The 19446-nt window shown below is 44.5% G+C and overlaps 1 protein-coding gene across 1 annotated transcript in view; it reads right to left on the bottom strand.

Annotated features, from left to right (window-relative positions):
* The window catches only part of LOC112233729 (immunoglobulin superfamily member 3-like), a 169116-nt gene that overhangs the window by 50786 nt on the left and 98884 nt on the right, over positions 1 to 19446 (bottom strand). The window contains exon 4 of the mRNA XM_042319803.1: positions 8081 to 8467. Within this exon, the coding sequence (XP_042175737.1) occupies positions 8081 to 8467 (387 nt within the window). The remainder of the gene's footprint in view (positions 1 to 8080; positions 8468 to 19446) is intronic.

Below are 19446 nucleotides of genomic sequence, written 5' to 3'. Positions count from 1 at the left end.
CAGAAGACCGCTTCGTTTCCCTCTTTTTCTGAGTCTGTTTTTTTTTTGGTCGCTGCATGGGATCCACTCCGTTACACTGGTTGTAAGGCAGAACACAGGATCCGCATCGCGAAAAACATATTCTTGGTCGTACTGATGGTGAGTTGACGCTGATCTTATATTCAGTAGTTCTTCTCGGCTGTATGTAAAGAAACCTAAGATGACCTGGGGTACTAGTGTATGAAATAACACGTAAAAAAACAAAAAACTGCATAGTTTCCTAGGAACGCGAAGCGAGGCGGCCATCTCTGTCGGCGCCGGAAGTGTATGTATGTATGTATGTATGTATGTATGTATGTATGTATGTATGTATGTATGTATGTATGTATGTATGTATGTATGTATGTATGTATGTATGTATGTATGTATGTATGTATGTATGTGTGTGTGTGTGTGTGTGTGTATGTATGTATGTATGTATGTATGTATGTATGTATGTATGTATGTATGTATGTATGTATGTATGTATGTATGTATGTATGTATGTATGTATGTATGTATGTGTGTATGTATGTATGTATGTATGTATGTATGTATGTATGTATGTATGTGTGGCAGGTAACCTGGCAGGGTCCGCAGCGGTTAGAGCATTGTGCCAGTAACCAGCAGGTAGCCCAGCGGTTAGAGCATTGTGCCAGTAACCAGCAGGTAGCCCAGCGGTTAGAGCATTGTGCCAGTAACCAGCAGGTAGCCCAGCGGTTAGAGCATTGTGCCAGTAACCAGCAGGTAGCCCAGCGGTTAGAGCATTGTGCCAGTAACCAGCAGGTAGCCCAGCGGTTAGAGCATTGTGCCAGTAACCAGCAGGTAGCCCAGCGGTTAGAGCATTGTGCCAGTAACCAAAAGGTTGCTCATTTGAATACCCTGTTGATGCCTCGATGAGCAGGGCATTTAACGCTAGTTTGTAAAACAACTACACTTCAGTGTACAGTGGCAAGAAAAGTATGTAAACCCTATAGAATTACTTGGGTTTCTGCATAAATTGGTCATAAAATTTGATCGGATCTTCATCTAAGTCTAAACAATAGACAAACACAGTCGGCTTAAACTAATAACGCACAAACAATTATACGTTTTCATGTCTTTATTGAACACACCATGTAAACATTCACAGTGCAGGGTGGAAAAACTACATGAACCCTTGGATTTAATAACTGGTTGACCCTCCTTTGGCAGCAACAACCTCAACCAAATGTTTTCTGTAGTTGCGGATTAGACCTGCACAACGGCCAGAAGGAATTTTGGACTATTCCTCTTTACAAAACTGTTTCAGTTCAGCAAAATTCTTGGGATGTCTGGTGTGAACTGCTCAAGGTCATGCCACAGCATCTCAATTGGGTTGAGGTCAGGAATCTGACTGGGCCACTCCAGAAAGCATATTTTCTTCTGTTGCAGCCATTCTGTTTTTGATAAAATTCTGTGTTTTGGGTTGTTGTCCTGTTGCATCACCCAACTTCTGTTGAGCTTCAATTGGTGGACAGCCTAACATTTGGCTCCCTCCACCATACTTTACAGTTGGGATGAGGTTTGATGTTGGTGTGCTGTGCCTTTTTTTCTTCCACACAGTGTTGTGTGTTCCTCAACTTTTTAGTTTCATCTGTCCACAGAATATTTTGGAACATTCTGGAACATCCAGGTGCACTTTTGCAAACTTCAGACGTGCAGCAATGTTTTTTTTTGGACAGCAGTGGCTTCTTCTGTGGTGCCCTCCCATGAACACCATTCTTGTTTAGTGTTTTACGTATCGTAGACTCGTCAACAGAGATGTTAGCATGTTCCAGAGATTTATGTAAGTATTTAGCTGACACTAGGATTCTTCTTAACCTCATTGAACATTCTGCGCTGTGCTCTTGCGCAGAGGACGGCCACTCCTAGGGAGAGTAGCAACAGTGCTGAGCTTTCTCCATTTATAGACAATTTGTCTTACTGTGGACTTACTGTGGACTGATGAACATCAAGGGTTCTAGAGATACTTTGGTAACCCTTTCCAGCTTTATGAAAGTCAAGTAAACAATTCTTAATCTTCTTAATCTTAGGTCTTCTGAGATCTCTTTTGTTCGAGGCATGGTTCACATCAGGCAATGCTCTTGTGAATAGCTAACTCAGATTTTGTGAGTTTTTTATAGGGCAAGGTAGCTCTAACCAACACCAATCTCGTCTAAATAGATTGGACTCCAGGTTAGCTGACTCCTGACTCCAATTAGCTTTTGGATTAGCCTAAGGGTTCACATACTTTTTCCTACACTGAATGTTTAAATTATATATTCAATATTGACAAGAAAAATACAATAATTTGTGTGTTATTAGTTGAAGCACACTATGTTTGTCTATTGTTGTGACTTAGATTGTTGTGTATGTTGTGACATAAATTTGATGACCAATTTATGCAGAAATCCAGGTAATTCCACAGGGTTCACAATACTTTTTCTTGCCACTGTGTGTGACAGTGAAACGTATATATACACTGAACAAAAATATGACTGCAACATGTAAAGTGTTGGTCACATGTTTCATGATCTGAAATAAAAGATCCCAGAAATGTTCCATATGCACAAAAAGCATATTTCTCTCAAATGTTCTTCACAAATTGGTTTATATCCCTGTTAGTGAGCATTTCTCCTTCGCTAAGAAAATTCATCCAGCTGATAGCTGATGAAACTGAGGAGTATTTCTGTCTGTAATAAAGCCCTTTTGTGGGGGAAATCTCATTGTGATTGGCTGGGCCTGGCTCTCAAGTGGGTGGGCCTATGCCCTTCCCAGGCTCACCCATGGCTGGGCCCCTGCACAGTATTGTGAAATTCATAGATTAGGACCTAATGAATTAATTTAAATGGACTGTTTCCTTATATGAATTGTAACTCAGTAAAATCGTTGAAATTATTGCATGTTGAGTTTATATTTTTGTTCAGCAAATACAGTACCAGTCAAAAGTTTGGACACACCTACTCATTCAAGGGTTTTTCTTAATTTTTTACTATTTTCTACATTGTATAATAATAGTGAAGACACCAAACTATGAAATAACACATATGGAATCATGCAGTAACCAATAAAGTGTCAAAATATATTTCATATTTGAGATTCTTCAAATAGCCACCCTTTGCCTTGATGACAGCTTTGCACACTCTTGGCATTCTCTCAAACAGCCTCATGAGGTAGTCACCTGGAATGAATTTCAATTAACATGTATGCCTTGTTCATTTGTGGAATTTCCTTCCTTCTTAAGCGTTTGAGCCTATCAGTTGTGCTGTGACAAGGTAGAGGTGGTATACAGAAGATAACCCTATTTGGTAAAAGACAAAGTCCATATTATAGCAAAGAACAGCTCAAATAAGCATAGAGAAATGACAGTCTATCATTACTTTAAGACATGGAGGTCAAATTTCAACAACTTTGAAAGTTGCTTCAAGTGGAGTCGCAAAAACCATCAATCGCTATGATGAAACTGGCTCTCATGAGGACCGCCACAGGAAAGCAAGACCCAGAGTTACCTCTTCTGCAGACGATAAGGTACCAGCCTCAGAAATTGCAGCCCAAATAAATGCTTCACAGAGTTCAAGTAACAGAAACATCTCAACATCAACTGTTCAGATGAGACTGAGTGAATCAGGCCTTCATGGTCAAATTGCTACAAAGAAACGACTACTAAAGGACACCAATAATGAGAAGAGACTTGCTTGGCCCAAGAAACATGAGCAATGGACATTAGACTGGTGTCCTTTGGTCTGATGAGTCCAAATTTGAGATTTTTTTTTCCAACCACTGTGTCTTTATGAGACGCAGAATAGGTGAACAGATGATCTCCGCATGTGTGTTTCCCACCTTGAAGCATGGAGGAGGTGTGATGGTGTGGGGTGCTTGCTGGTGACACTGTCTGTGATGTATTTAGAATTCAAGGCACACTTAACCAGCATGGCTACATCAGCATTCTGCAGCAAAACACCATCCCACCTGGTTTGTGCTTAGAGGGACTATAATTTGCTTTACAACAGGACAATGACCCAACACACATCCAGGCTGTGTAAGGGATATATTAACAAGATGGAGAGTGATGGAGTGCTGCATCAGATGACCTGGCCTCAACCCAACTGAGATGATTCGGGATGAGTGGAACCGCAGAGTGAAGGAAAAGCAGCCAACAAGTGCTCAGCATATGTGGGAACTCCTTCAAGACTGTTGGAAAAGCATTCCAGGTGAAGCTGGTTGAGAGAATGCCAAGCATGTGCAAAGCTGCCATCAAGGCAAAGGGTGGCTACTTTAAAGAATAAAAAATATATTTTGATTTGTTTAACAATTTTTTGGTTACTATGAGTAGGTGTATCCAAACTTTTGACTGGTACTGTATGTATGACACAGCAGCATGTGTGTCTCTGGAGATGATCACTCTACTTTAGCCTAGGGGCACCTGAGCAGAGAGCGAGAGAATGTCAGACACACACAGACCCCAGTGGACTGATGCGTGGGGGTTAGCAGATCCCACTTCTAAAACCAAATGTAATGCAGCATCTACCCCCGGTCCACCCGGGGCCGGCCCTGAGATCACACGGCTCAGCGTCTGAGGGATTCCGCCTCAGAAGAAAGTGCAGGATAGAAGGATAAAAGTGCTCAGCCGTCCGTCCTCTGTGCTTTAAAAAGCCCCTCACTCCTTCTCGCATCACATCCAAGTTCTTTCACACACGGCAGAGCCTGGTGGAGCGCTGCCCAGCCAAAACACCCCCTTAACCCTCGGGGTGATGGGCTTAGTCTCCAGAGACACAGGGAAGGCTTCTTTCCCTCTCCCTCTTTCTCTCTCTCCCTCTTTCTCTCTCTCCCTCGTTCTCTCTCTCCCTCGTTCTCTCTGCCGTCAGAGGTTTTCTCAGAGCTAACCGCCCCTCCTAACAAGCTCTTGGGAGAATACAGAATGAAGCAGCCTTTCACACTTAGATGAACAAAAGGAATGCCTCCATCCGTTTCTCTTCCTCCCTCCATCTTTTGATTTCAACCCAGCTTTTTTCGCTGTTAAATACATTATACATTCTCTCCGTCTCTCAGCTCTAAGTGTCAATGTGGATGTGTGTGAACATCACACATGGTTAAGCAGGCAGAGGGCAGCTTCTCTCCTCTTCAAACCTGCCTGTTTTTCTCCTTCTCTCTTCAAATCTCAGATCTTTTTTCTCTTTTTATTTTTATGTCTCCCACTTGTAACTTGTCTCCCCCATCTCCCTTCCTGAACTTCATTGTTCTCTTTTCTCTTTACACCTCTATCTTTTCACTGTGTGTTTTTCCTCCCCCCTCCTCTTTAATCTCCTCTCTATCTCCGTTCCTTTCTGTCTACTGCCCCACTCTCACTCGCTCGCTCCCCCCATCTCTCTCTCTCTTTCTCTCTCTTTCTCTTTCTTTGTGTGTGTTTGTAATTCATAGCAGCGCTTCAGGACCCCTCTCCCCTGCAAGGTAAACTCATCCATCAGGACTGATTTGTCAGCACTGTTTACAGCTCTCTGTTCCCTCTGTCTGCCCTCCCGCTCTCACCCCTCTCTAACCCATACTCCCCCATCACCCCAATCAGGGCCACACAGAGGCCGCTGTCTAATTGGCCCAGATACAAGTGGTGGTAACTAGAGGTAGGTGCGTCGGGGGTGTTGTCTGTATAGGGGAGTCACCTTGACCCCATACCTCTCTTCTCGCTGCCTGCAGCCCGGTACATTTTGACCTCCCTCCCTGCTGTAATCATGGTTATTACACTGTAAAAACTCCATAAAGTGCTTATATAGAACATTAAACCTCTGTTAGGGAAACAAAAGGTCCCATTAGGCAGCATTTTGGGGATTTACTGGAGCCATGTCGAGGCCAGAGGGGCTTTGTTTGGGGACAGTTTTGGGCGGGAGTGGGATGAGGTTGGGGGTGCTTGCTTAAAGGAGTAGTTCACTATTCACAACTTGATGTTAGATGGAAAGTAGTCTTTGGGCCAAGAGAAAACTGTAATCCATGGTTCAGCAACTACAAACTTCAGCTAACAACAAATTGAAGTGATGGAAGAATGTGTGTTTGCAAAAAATATGTCCAAATCACCTGAAATCAATTCAAATCAATTCCATATTTGGTTTGATGTTACTTAAAGGTCAATTGGCCATAAAAAATGCTCACATGCCCCTATTACTTCCATTGATTGTTAGGTTGTGGTGGCTAAAGTTAGCTGAAGTTTGTAGTGGCTGTTTAAAGAAAACTGAACGATAGAAGCATTTCGCTACACCCGCAATAACACCTTAAACATGTGTATGTGACCGATAAAATGTGATTTGATTACATTTTATTCTCTCCTGCTCCATAGACTACTTTCAGGGTGAGCAACCATCTTACAAGATGTAAAATAGTGAACTACTCATAAAAATAGTGAACTATTCCTAAAAATGGCGCCGATAGATAGTTGAGCCGTGCTTCTAGCCCCTAGGCAACTTTGCAGGGTTTTTTTGGTGTTACTTCTTACATTATTAGCCCAGAATGTTTTTGTGTTATTACCGTATTACAAAAAAATGTAATAAAAACATTTCGCTACACCTGCAATAACATCTGCTAAACACATGTATGTGACCAATACATTTGATTTGATTTATTTAGGGTGAGTTGGGGTGGGTTGTTATTGTGTTTTAATGCTGGTAGCAGCTGGATTTAGGATTCAAGACCAGGCCTTATAGTGAAATAAAGAGTGAGGGATAGAGAGGAGGGATAGAGAGGAGGGATAGAGAGGGGGGAGGGTGCTGTAGAGGGGTTATAGAGCTGAAGACCAGAGGGGAGTTACTTCACTAGTAAACAGAAAGAGAGAGGTAGAGAACATTGTACCCTGCAAGTTATTGGGGGTGTTGTATTAGCTTGTGCTCCAGCACATCCCTAGCGGCCACCCCTCTGAAAGCCCAGCTGAGTCCCTCGGCCCCAGCAGAACACAGTAATTTAGCCCAGGGATCCATTAGTGGGCCCTGGAGAGGTAGGCCCCATTCTCTCTCTCGCTCTCCCTCTCTCCTTCTCCACACTCTCATTTCACGCCTGTTAGCTCAGCATCCTCCATCCTCCTCGCCAGCTTTCTCCATTATCCAAGCTAGCAGCTTTCGCTCGCAGCCCGGAGCTGAGGGAATGTGAAGGACCCTAATACTGCATTACCTAACTTTAGCAATTCACTGACACAGAAAATAATGGTAGAATAAAGAATGCCTTTATTCTCAGAGTGACTCAGGCGCTGCTGTTCTCTGGGAAGAAAGGTATCTCACCGAGAGACAGAGGGGGCTCTGGGAGAATACATCATGCATATCATTAAAAAGGAATACTATTATCAAAGGGACAATTAGATGCTGGAACCTCATGCCCAGGCAAACCGGCAACCCAGGGACACTCATCATATGTTAGCAAAAAATAAAAAAGGTCACATCTTGTCTTATCATCAGGTGAATGATAATGGCAAGGAGAAGTAATCACATTAAATTAATAGATTTGGTAGACAGTTTCATTATTTTGACCTCCCCACAGTTCATTGGAAGAGGAAGTGTAAACTCTAACATATTCTATCTTGGTGTCGTAGAGAACATTTTCGATTCTCCCTATATATAAGTTCAATTTCTTTTCTGCATGCTTTCTCTCTGGTTTTGGTAGTTTAAGTTGACACATTGTTTTTACATCCTGGAAATTACCACTTTATTCAGTAAAAAAACTATAATTAGCTCCAATGACTGCAATTTCCTCCTATGACTGCAATTTCCGAGAATTTCACAATGAAGCCATTTATCTACTTCCACAATCACTGGGCTAATGTTAGTTAGCATTGGCTTGTGATACTACCTCTAACTTTGTTTATACTGGACGCAGAGACATACAAATGTTATCCAGCTAGCGATATTCAGAAAATATACATTTTCCACATATAAACCCCCCCCCCCAAAAAAAGGATAATAACTTCTCAGACCCCCTGCAGAACCTCAGTGGACCCAGGTTTGAAAATCTCTGGTTTAACTGACCAAGTGGTTAATGGGAGGCCTGGTTACTAACCCAGGGGCCAATAGGGTGCCGTGTTGATACTCACTGATGGGCTGGACGGTGATCTGGACGTTGCGTGACCTCTTGCTCCGGTCTATAAAGTCCCCGGTGGGTGTCTTCTCCCTCTCCGTGACCCTACAGATGTATTTCCCAGCATCCTCTGGTCGGAGGTGCTGCAGCTTAAGCAAGTGCACAGTGGGGCTCTCCTTGCGCACAGTCATGTGACCAGCGGCCTCGCGCGCCACATAGTCGAGTCCCAGGACGGGCACAGCGCTGGGCCCTATCACAGCCACCGGCGAGCTGCTGAACACCCACGACACCGAGAAGAAGCGCTCGGGCACGCTCTGGGCATCGATGGTGCAGCGCAGCTCCAGCGGCTCGCCCGCTGTGAAGGACCGCCGCTCCGTGCTCACCTGGATAGAGAAGTCCCGATCTGGGGGTGGGAGAGGGGGATAAAAGAGAGAGATAAAATGAGTTACAAAGCAGTTTAAGCAGAGTTGAGCTCCTCCTGTCTCCAGAGAGCACATGTCAATGTGTCAACACGTCTTTATACTCCAGTCCCTAATCAAAAGAGAATGTTAATGGATGCTGAAGTCCCAACATGGGGGAGGGAGGGAGGCAGGTTAGAAGCGAGTGGGGGAAGGAAGGGGCAAAGGGATAAGACAAAATTGTCATCCCTACTAACCCCCAGATCCCCACCCCCAGATCATGGCGGCGCGTGTACAACGCAAGGCTCGGTGTGTACCCAGATTTTGCGAATTAGCAGTAATTTACTTAATAGTTCTTAGTTTATTTACTCAGTACAGCCTGATGTACACTCTATATAGCCGATATTGTGGACTTCAGGAAACACAACGCACAAAGAGAGTTTTTGACAACTTACAACTTCCACTGGAGATCGCGAAGACGCCCCGGGAGACCGAAACATTGCAGAGAGGAAGTGCCCGGAGACGGCGTCAAGATCGTAAACAAAGGCGAGGGAAGCGGGGTGGCAACCTGGTCCTCAATGCAAAGAAAACCAAGGAAGGATTACAGGAAGACTAAAAGCTGCCCAGCACATCACTGGTGCCCAGCTCCCTGCCATCATAGACCTCCAGCACAAGCTGTGTCTGCGTAGGGCGCGCGGCAAACTGTTTGGATTCCCACACTGGCAGGCTCAAGAACAGCTTTTTCCAGCTACTGTAACCCTGCTGAACTCTGTGACATGGCACTGGGGTGGCAGGTATCCTAGTGGTTAGAGCGTTGGACTTGTAACCGAAAGTTTAAGATCAAATCCCTGAGCTGACAAGGTAAACATCTGTCATTCTGCCCCTGAACAAGGAAGTTGCCCCCCTGTTCCTAGGCTGTCACTGAAAATATGAATTTGTTCTTAACTGACTTGCCTAGTTAAATAAAGATAAATTAAAAAACTAGCCATATCCTACCACTTAGTACTCCCTCCCAGGGACCTTGTTGCACTGCACTCTTTCGCTGTACTATTTGACTGTGATATTGATTTGCAAAGTCTGATTAAGGACATTATTCAGTTGTATATGTACATGTTAACCTCGGTAACCTCATTGCTGCTATCCCTGCATTTCAGTTGCATGCCTCCTTGCACTTGCCATTTACCTTCATTGCACATTTAGACTTGCCATTTACCTTCATTGCACATTTAGACTTGCCATTTACCTTCATTGCACATTTAGACTTGCCATTTACCTTCATTGCACATTTAGACTTGCCATTTACCTTCATTGCACATTTAGACTTGCCATTTGCCTTCATTGCACATTTAGACTTGCCATTTGCCTTCATTGCACATTTAGACTTGCCATTTGCCTTCATTGCACATTTAGACTTGCCATTTACCTTCATTGCACATTTAGACTTGCCATTTACCTTCATTGCACATTTAGACTTGCCATTTGCCTTCATTGCACATTTAGACTTGCCATTTACCTTCATTGCACATTTAGACTTGCCATTTGCCTTCATTGCACATTTAGACTTGCCATTTACCTTCATTGCACATTTAGACTTGCCATTTACCTTCATTGCACATTTAGACTTGCCATTTGCCTTCATTGCACATTTAGACTTGCCATTTGCCTTCATTGCACATTTAGACTTGCCATTTGCCTTCATTGCACATTTAGACTTGCCATTTGCCTTCATTGCACATTTAGACTTGCCATTTACCTTCATTGCACATTTAGACTTGCCATTTACCTTCATTGCACATTTAGACTTGCCATTTGCCTTCATTGCACATTTAGACTTGCCATTTGCCTTCATTGCACATTTAGACTTGCCATTTGCCTTCATTGCACATTTAGACTTGCCATTTGCCTTCATTGCACATTTAGACTTGCCATTTACCTTCATTGCACATTTAGACTTGCCATTTGCCTTCATTGCACATTTAGACTTGCCATTTGCCTTCATTGCAAATGTATACATACATTGTACATAATTGTTTCTCTTTTATTTGCACTTCTGCAAATTTGCACTTGCACCGACAGACAGACAGACAGACAGAGATTCATCAACTCTGATTTAGCTGTTCCCTTATCCTCATATAACGCATGAGGGCTTGACTAGCTGCTTGGGCTAGAGACCTGCTTTAAATAAGAGCATATAACATTCATAGCATTACACCACCACATCAAATCAAATCAAATCAAATTTATTTATATAGCCCTTCGTACATCAGCTGATATCTCAAAGTGCTGTACAGAAACCCAGCCTAAAACCCCAAACAGCAAGCAATGCAGGTGTAGAAGCACGTCCTGTTCTTTAATGTAGGTTGCCTCACATTGGAGGAATAGAGAGAGAGAGAGAGGCAAGAAGAGAGAAAGGGGGAGTAACACAACTAGTCAGCTATGCCCACAGTAAAGCACCGCTCCTCCAGCCTCCTCCTCTCCCCTTGGTTTCACCTCCAAGACAAAAACACAGCCAATTAAGATTCTCTCCAGCAGACGAAAAAAGCATCGCCTCTCCCCTCACTCGCTCTTCCTGTGCTGTTTGAGAGAGAAGAGAGAGAAGACGGAGCAAACATTGTTAGCACAGCCTTCACTGCCTACACCTCTGACTGGGCTCCCAATTACAGATGCACTCCGCATACGGCGACGCTGGCGTTTTATTTACAGTACTCATTTCCACATGACGAGCGGCGGTGAGCTCTGTGCATCTCTCCCGCTCCGCTCCTCTCTGCCTGGCTCACTCAGAGAGGTGCTAGCCTCCGGCTGTAATAAAGACTTTAAACAGACTTCCTGAGAAAACACAGTCATGAGGCAAAGTTCAAAGACTGCTGTTTGCCTGGGTATGATTAGTTATGTGGGGGAGTGTTATGGGAATAGGGGAGGGGGCGACTGTTCAAAATCAAATGTTATTTGTCACATGCTTCAGGTGTAATGCTTACTGACGGGCCCTTCCCAACAATGCAGAGAAACAGAAATAGTGCTAGAATAGGAAAGTAAAACAGGTAATAATAAAAGTAATAATAAATACACAATGAGTCATGATAACTTGGCTATATACACGGGGTACCAGTACCAGGTCGATGTGCATTTAGATATGTACATTTAACCAGGAATAAAGTGACAGATAAACAGTAGCAGCAGTGTATGTGAGTCCAAAAACAAGCTATTTGGTTAACTATGTAGCAGCCTTATGGCTTTGGGGTGGATGGGGGGACTGTTTACACGCACAAACAGTGAGCTTTCATGCTGGCCGCTTGTCTGTAAATAACACTGAGCCTAACAGCTAACAGTCTGGCACTAACTGGACAGATACACGCATACTTACACACAATTCACACACACACTGCATCACCTCCCTAACACACACACACACACACACACACACACACACACACACACACACACACACACACACACACACACACACACACACACACACACACACACAGCTCATCCCTAATAGAGTGGAAAGCAGATGCCAAAAAAGGCCAGTGGCAATCTGGCCCTCGCTGACCAATGAAGCGGCAGTATATTGCATTGTGAAATCAGAGATGGGCTGACTGTAAACTCAAGGAGCTGTGCCCTGCTTTATGAGGACACTGCCTCAACTTAGATTTCAACAACAAACACAGCCTAGGTCGTATTCACTAGGCACGAAACTGAAGCAATCAGGTCAAAATGGGGAGGTACTATATTCTTCCAATTAGAAATACTCGTTTACGTTTTCCTTGGTACAACTGTTTGAAATGTTTTGCTATGATAGGTCCTAAAAAATACAACCTGAACTGTGTCAGGGCAATGTTGAGGTGTGAGAGACATGGAGGTAGAGAGCAGGTAAAAGTGGAGACGTACCCGTCAATGTTTGCAACAAATTAAACATGTAAAGAAAGTGAGAGAAAATAGACAATGAGATGTAGAGAGAAAGCAAAACAAGATAGAGATATGTCTTAAATGCAGGAGTTCGGAAGTGAGAGAGGTGGGAAAAGAGACAAGGAGAAAGGGGGAGATGTGACCTTTTAGAGAGAGAAAGATAACATGAGGGATGTGAAAAGAGGAATGAGATAGAGAGAGATGGAAAGAGAAGGAGAGGTCATTTGTTCCAAGATGGTGAAGCAGTCGGACATGTGTTTTGGCCCCGTCCTGCCCCGTGTAAATAATGTTTTTTCCGTATAAATGTCATATCAATTTTAATCTCACTTTCCATCTACGGACTGAATATACTCTCCTGCAACCCGCCACACCCAATGTGGTATGGATCTGCTATTTTGAACTTTAGAACTTTACAACCGGAACCCCCATCAGAGGCTAGCCAGCTAACTAGCTACTAGCTAGTAGTCAGTTAGCCACTTCCCGTTAACTCGGACACCAGCAAGCCTCAGCTCGGTCAATACCTGCCAGTCTGCACAGCGTGATTACAACCCAGAGCATATCGGACTGCTTTTTAGCACATTCCTACCGCAAGTTTGAACCTTTACACCGGATCATCGCAGGTAGCTAGCTGCAATCCTAGTGGCTAATCCTAGCTAACGTCTCTGTCCCAAAGCAAGCACCAATTAGCCTTGAGCTAGCCTCGAGCTAGCCCCATCTCCTGGCTAGCGGAAGAGGTCCACCAGCCAATTCTTGGGCTACAATACCTCTTTTGCCAATTGGCCTGGACCCTTTACTGCTGTCATGGAGCCCAGCCGATCCATCACGACTGGTCTGCCGACGTAATCGTCCGAGGTGGTTTCAACAGGCTCTTCCTTTGCGATGCCACCGGAGGCCAATCTGCTAGCCCCGGCCCACTAGCTGTCAGAATCGCCGTGTCTCCAGCTCGCCTAACGTAGTAGCATCTACTGAATCGGCTCCCTGACTCATGTATTGCTACACAATGGACCCTATGAACACTCGGCTTCACATGCCTCTCCCTAATGTCAATACGCCTCGTCTATTGCTGTTTTGGTTAGTGATTAGTCTTATTTCACTGTAGAGCCCCCAGCCCTGCCCAATACGCCTTACAAATGTGGTAACCTCACCTGGCTTAACTGGTGCCTCCAGAGACAAAACCTCTCTCACTGTCACTCAATGTCTAGGTTTACCTCCACTGTACTCACATCGTACCATACCCTTGTCTGTACATTATGCTTTGAAACTATTTTTTCCACGCCCAGAAATTTCCTCCTTTTACTCTCTGTTCCAAACGCACTAGACGACCAGTTCTTATAGCCTTTAGCCGTACCCTTATCCTCCTCCTCCTCTGTTCCTCTGGTGATGTAGAGATTAACCCAGGCCCTACAGCCCCCAGCACCACTACCATTCCCGAGGCGCTCTCATTTGTTGACTTCTGTAACCGTAAAAACCTTGGTTTCATGCATGTTAACATCAGAAGCCTCCTCCCTAAGTTTGTTTTAGTCACTGCTTTAGCACACTCCGCCAATGCTGATGTCCTAGCTGTGTCTGAATCCTGGCTTAGGAAGACCACCAAAAATCCTGAAATTTCCATCCCCAACTACAACATTTCCCAACAAAATAGAACTGCCAAAGGGGGCGGAGTTGTAATCTACTGCAGAGATAGCCTGCAGAGTTCTGTCATACTATCCAGGTCTGTGCCCAAACAATTTGAGCTTCTACTTTTAAAAATCCACTTTTCCAGAAACAAGTCTCTCACCGTTGCAGCTTGTTATAGACCCCCCTCAGACCACAGTTGTGCCCTGGACACCATATGTGAAATGATTGCCCCCCACCCCATCTATCTTCAGAGTTAAAAATGTTAGGAGACCTAAACTGGGATATGCTTAACACCCTGGCAGTCCTACAATCTAAGATAGATGCCCTCAATCTCACACAAATTATCAAGGAACATACCAGGTACAACCCTAAAGCCGTAACCATGGGCACCCGCTTAGATATCATCCTGACCAACTTGTCCTCTAAATACACTTCTGCTGTTTTCAACCCGGATCTCAGCGATCACTGCCTCAATGCCTGCGTCCGCAATGGGTCCACGGTCAAACAACCACCCCTCATCACTGTCAAATGCTCACTAAAACACTTCAGCGAGCAGGCCTTTCTAATCAACCTGGCCCGGGTATCCTGGAAGGGTATTGACCTCATTCCGTCAGTAAAGGATGCCTGGATGCTTTCTTCACCATCTTAAATAAGCATGCTCCATTCAAAAAGATGTATAACTAAGAACAGATATAGCCCTTGGTTCACCCCAGACTTGACTGCCCTTGACAGCACAAAAATATCCTGTGGTGTTCTGCATTAGCATCGAATAGCCCCTGCGATATGCAACTTTTCAGGGAAGTCGGGAACCAATATACACTTTCAGTTAGGAAAGCTAAGGCTAGCATTTCAAACAAAAATTTGCATCCTGTAGCATAAACTCCAAAAAGTTCTGGGACACTGTAAAATCCATAGAGAATAAGAGCACTTCTTTGCAGCTACCCACTGCAGTGAGACTAGGAAACACTGTCATTTCCGATAAATCTATGATAATCGATAATTTCAATAAGATTTTTTCTACGGCTGGCCATGCTTTCCACCTGGCTACCCCTACTCGGCCAACATCTCAGCACCCCCAGCAGCAACTTGTCCAAGTCCCCCCCTGCTTCTCCATCACCCAAAGCCAGACAGCTGATGTTCTGAAAGAGCTTCAAAATCTGGATCCCTATATATCAGCTGGGCTAGACAATCTGGACCCTCACTTTCTAAAATTATCCGCTGAAATTGTTGCAACCCCTATTACTAGCCTGTTCAACCTCTCTTTCATATCATCTGAGATCCCCAAAGATCGGAAAGCTGCCATCTCCCTCTTCAAAGGGGGAGACACTCTAGACCCAAACTGTTATAGACTTATATCTATCCTGCCCTGCCTTTCGAAAATCTTCAAAAGCCAAGTTAACAAACAGATCACCGACCATTTCGAATCCCACCATACCTTCTCCACTATGCAATCTGGTTTCCGAGCTGGTCATGGGTGCACCTCAGCCATGCTCAATGTCCTAAATGATATCATAACAGCCATCGATAAAAAACAGTACTGTGCAGCCATCTTCATCGACCTGGCCAAGGCTTTTGACTCTGTCAATCACCGCATTCTTATCAGCAGACTCAATAGCCTTGGTTTCTCAAATGACTGCCTTACCTGGTTCACCAACTACTTCTCAGATCGAGATCAGTGTTTAAAATCAGAGGGCCTGTGGCCGGACATCTGGCAGTCTCTATGGGGGTGCCACAGGCTTCAATTTGCGGGCCGACTCTCTTCTCTGTCTTCTCGACACCATTCTGTATACATCCGGCACTTCATTGGTCAATGTGTTAACAAACCTCCAAACGAGCTTCAATGACATACAACACTCCTTCCATGGCCTCCAACTGCTTTTAAATGCTAGTAAAACTAAATGCATGCTCTTCAACCGATTGCTGCCTGCACCCGTCCGACTAGCACCATTACTCTGGACGGTTCTGACTTAGAATATGTGGACAACTAGGTGTCTGGTTAGACTCACATTAAGCATCTCCAATCCAAAATTAAATCTAGAATCGGCTTCCTATTTCGTAACAAAGCCTCCATCACTCATGCTGCGAAACATACCGACGTAAAACTGACTATCCTACCGATCCTTGACTTCGGTGATGTCAGCTACAAAATAGCCTCCAACACTACTCAGCAAACTGGATGTAGTCTATCACAGTGCTATCTGTTTCGTCACCAAAGCCCCATATACTACCCACCATTGTGACCTGTATGCTCTCGTTGGCTGGCCCTCGCTACATATTCATCGCCAAACCCACTGGCTCCAGGTCATCTATAAATCTTTGCTCGGTAAAGCCCCGCCTTATCTCAGCTCACTGGTCACCATAGCAACATCCACCCGTAGCATGCGCTCCAGCAGGTATATTTCACTGGTCATCCCCAAAGCCAACACTTACTTTGGCCACCTTGCCTTATAGTTCTCTGTTGCCAATGACTGGAACCTAATTGCAAAAATCACTGAATCTGGAGACTTATATCTCCCTCTCTAATTGTAAGCATCAACTGTCAGAGCAGCTTACCGATCACTGTACCTGTACACAGCCCATCTGTAAATAGCACACCCAACTACCTCATCCCCATATTGTTATTTATCTTCTTTCACTTTTGCACCCCAATATCTCAACCTGCACATCATCATCTGCACATCTATCACTCCAGTGTTAATGCTAAATTGTAATTGTTTCGCCTCTGTGGCCTATTTATTGCCTTACCTCCCTAATCTTACTACATCTGCACACACTCTACATAGACTTTTTCTATTGTGTTATTGACTGTACGTTTGTTTATCCCATTATCGGGGCGGCAGGTAGCCTAGTGGTTAGAGTGTTGGACTAGTAACCGAAAGGTTGCAAGATTGAATCCCAGAGCTGACAAGGTAAAAATCTGTCTTTCTGCCTTGAACAAGGCAGTTAACCCACTGTTCCTAGGCCGTCATTGAAAATAAGAATTTGTTTTTAACTGACTTGCCTTGTTAAATAAAAGGTAAAATATAAAACAATATGAAACTCTGTGTTGTTGTTTTTGTCGCACTGCTTTGCTTTATCTTGGCCTGGTCGCAGTTGTAAATGACAATGTCAACTGGCCTACCTTGTTAAATAAAGGTGAAATAAAATAAATAAATAAAAATTAGGATTCTGTCCATGTCTGGCCTCTCCTCTCTGTTTGTGGGTGATTAGCCAGTGATGGGGCTGTCTCTGGATCCTCTTTCTCTCTCTCTTCAATACACACAGCTTAATGAAGGAGACACACGCACTCACACACGCAGGTGTACACACGCACACGCCTTGATCTACACCTTTTGTCACGTTACAACACTCCCATCCATTATGGATTATAGGAGAGAGAGAGAAAAGAGAGAGAGAAGAGGGGGTGTAAGAGGCAGAGCTCTTTGTGCCTCTCCTGGCTGACTTAACACTCTTCTGAGACACAGAGAGCCTTCATATCCAACATCCTCTGATCACCATTTGAGGCGGCATCAACCACCGGAGGTTCAGAGCGTTCACTGCTCACAGGAGGAAAACAAAAATGTTTCCATTGTTGCAAATGCTTAAGAATCAATTAATAATTCTACCGTCATTCTGCTAATAATCAGTCATCATATAGATCTGCTGGAATAGTGTTCCTGGAACTGTAGAAAGACACCATTGTTCTGTAGCGTACAGGGGCCCTGTATTTCATGTTGTGTGTTTCAGTGTGTTTGTGTAGCTAAGACTCTGCTCTTGTTCCCGGTCTGCTGGGTTGGAGAGGTCGACAGCTTATTATCAGATCATTATAACAAGAAGCTATCTCCACACATCTCCCTAGGGCTGTGACAATGTCACGATCTCCACACATCTCCCTAGGGCTGTGACAATGTCACGATCTCCACACATCTCCCTAGGGCTGTGACAATGTCACGATCTCCACACATCTCCCTAGGGCTGTGACAATGTTTATCTCAAAGTGCTGTACAGAAACCCAGCCTAAAACCCCAAACAGCAAGCAATGCAGGTGTAGAAGCACGGTGGCTAGGAAAAACTCCCTAGAAAGGCCAAAACCTAGGAAGAAACCTAGAGAGGAACCAGGCTATGTGGGGTGGCCAGTCCTCTTCTGGCTGTGCTGGGTGGAGATTATAACAGAACATGGCCAAGATGTTCAAATGTTCATAAATGACCAGCATGGTCGTATAATAATAAGGCAGAACAGTTGAAACTGGAGCAGCAGCACGGTCAGGTGGACTGGGGACAGCAAGGAGTCATCATGTCAGGTAGTCCTGGGGCATGGTCCTAGGGCTCAGGTCCTCCGAGAGAGGGAGAGAGAGAGAGAGAAAGAGAGAATTAGAGAACGCACACTTAGATTCACACAGGACACCGAATAGGACAGGAGAGGTACTCCAGATATAACAAACTGACCCTAGCCCCCCGACACATTAACTACTGCAGCATAAATACTGGAGGCTGAGACAGGAGGGGTCAGGAGACCCACACATCTCCCTAGGGCTGTGACAATGTCACGATCTCCGCACATCTCCCTAGGGCTGTGACAATGTCACGATCTCCACACATCTCCCTAGGGCTGTGACAATGTCACGATCTCCACACATCTCCCTAGGGCTGTGACAATGTCACGATCTCCACACATCTCCCTAGGGCTGTGACAATGTCACGATCTCCACACATCTCCCTAGGGCTGTGACAATGTCACGATCTCCACACATCTCCCTAGGGCTGTGACAATGTCACGATCTCCACACATCTCCCTAGGGCTGTGACAATGTCACAATCTCCACACATCTCCCTAGGGCTGTGACAATGTCACGATCTCCACACATCTCCCTAGGGCTGTGACAATGTCACGATCTCCACACATCTCCCTAGGGCTGTGACAATGTCACGATCTCCACACATCTCCCTAGGGCTGTGACAATGTCACGATCTCCACACATCTCCCTAGGGCTGTGACAGTAATTGGATAACCGTGACATTGACGGTTTTGGATGAAGACCATCATGAAAATAGAATTTCTTGAAAAAAATGTTTGAACAACTTTATTTTATTATAGAAATACTTTACCCATAGTGGGAGTGTTAACTATTGATTATATGGTATTGTTATGCTAATTTAGTCTGTCTATTAAACTGTATACATCTCCGCCTCTTTCCAACTATCTGTTGATGCGAAATCAGCAAATCCACAATATGCATGAATAGGAGAGAGTCTGAAGGTCAAGTGGGGAGGTTGTGGGGTGAAAAGTGGGGACCAGGGGTACCTATAGATCCTATAGCCTACAGGGTGGCGGTGAATGGTGTTGGATTCTAGCTTGAAATACACTTATTCATGTTACCATACCAGAACTTATTGATTACTTTACATGTAAAATGAATGCATATGTTGGGGTCAATGGAGGGTGGATAAGAACTAGGTGTATGGAAAGTTAATCAGTGGATCC

This window comes from Oncorhynchus tshawytscha, linkage group LG03 (genome assembly GCF_018296145.1).
Source record: "Oncorhynchus tshawytscha isolate Ot180627B linkage group LG03, Otsh_v2.0, whole genome shotgun sequence".
In the NCBI taxonomy this organism is placed as follows: Eukaryota; Metazoa; Chordata; class Actinopteri; order Salmoniformes; family Salmonidae; genus Oncorhynchus; species Oncorhynchus tshawytscha.
This window is presented reverse-complemented; position numbering and strand designations above follow the sequence as displayed.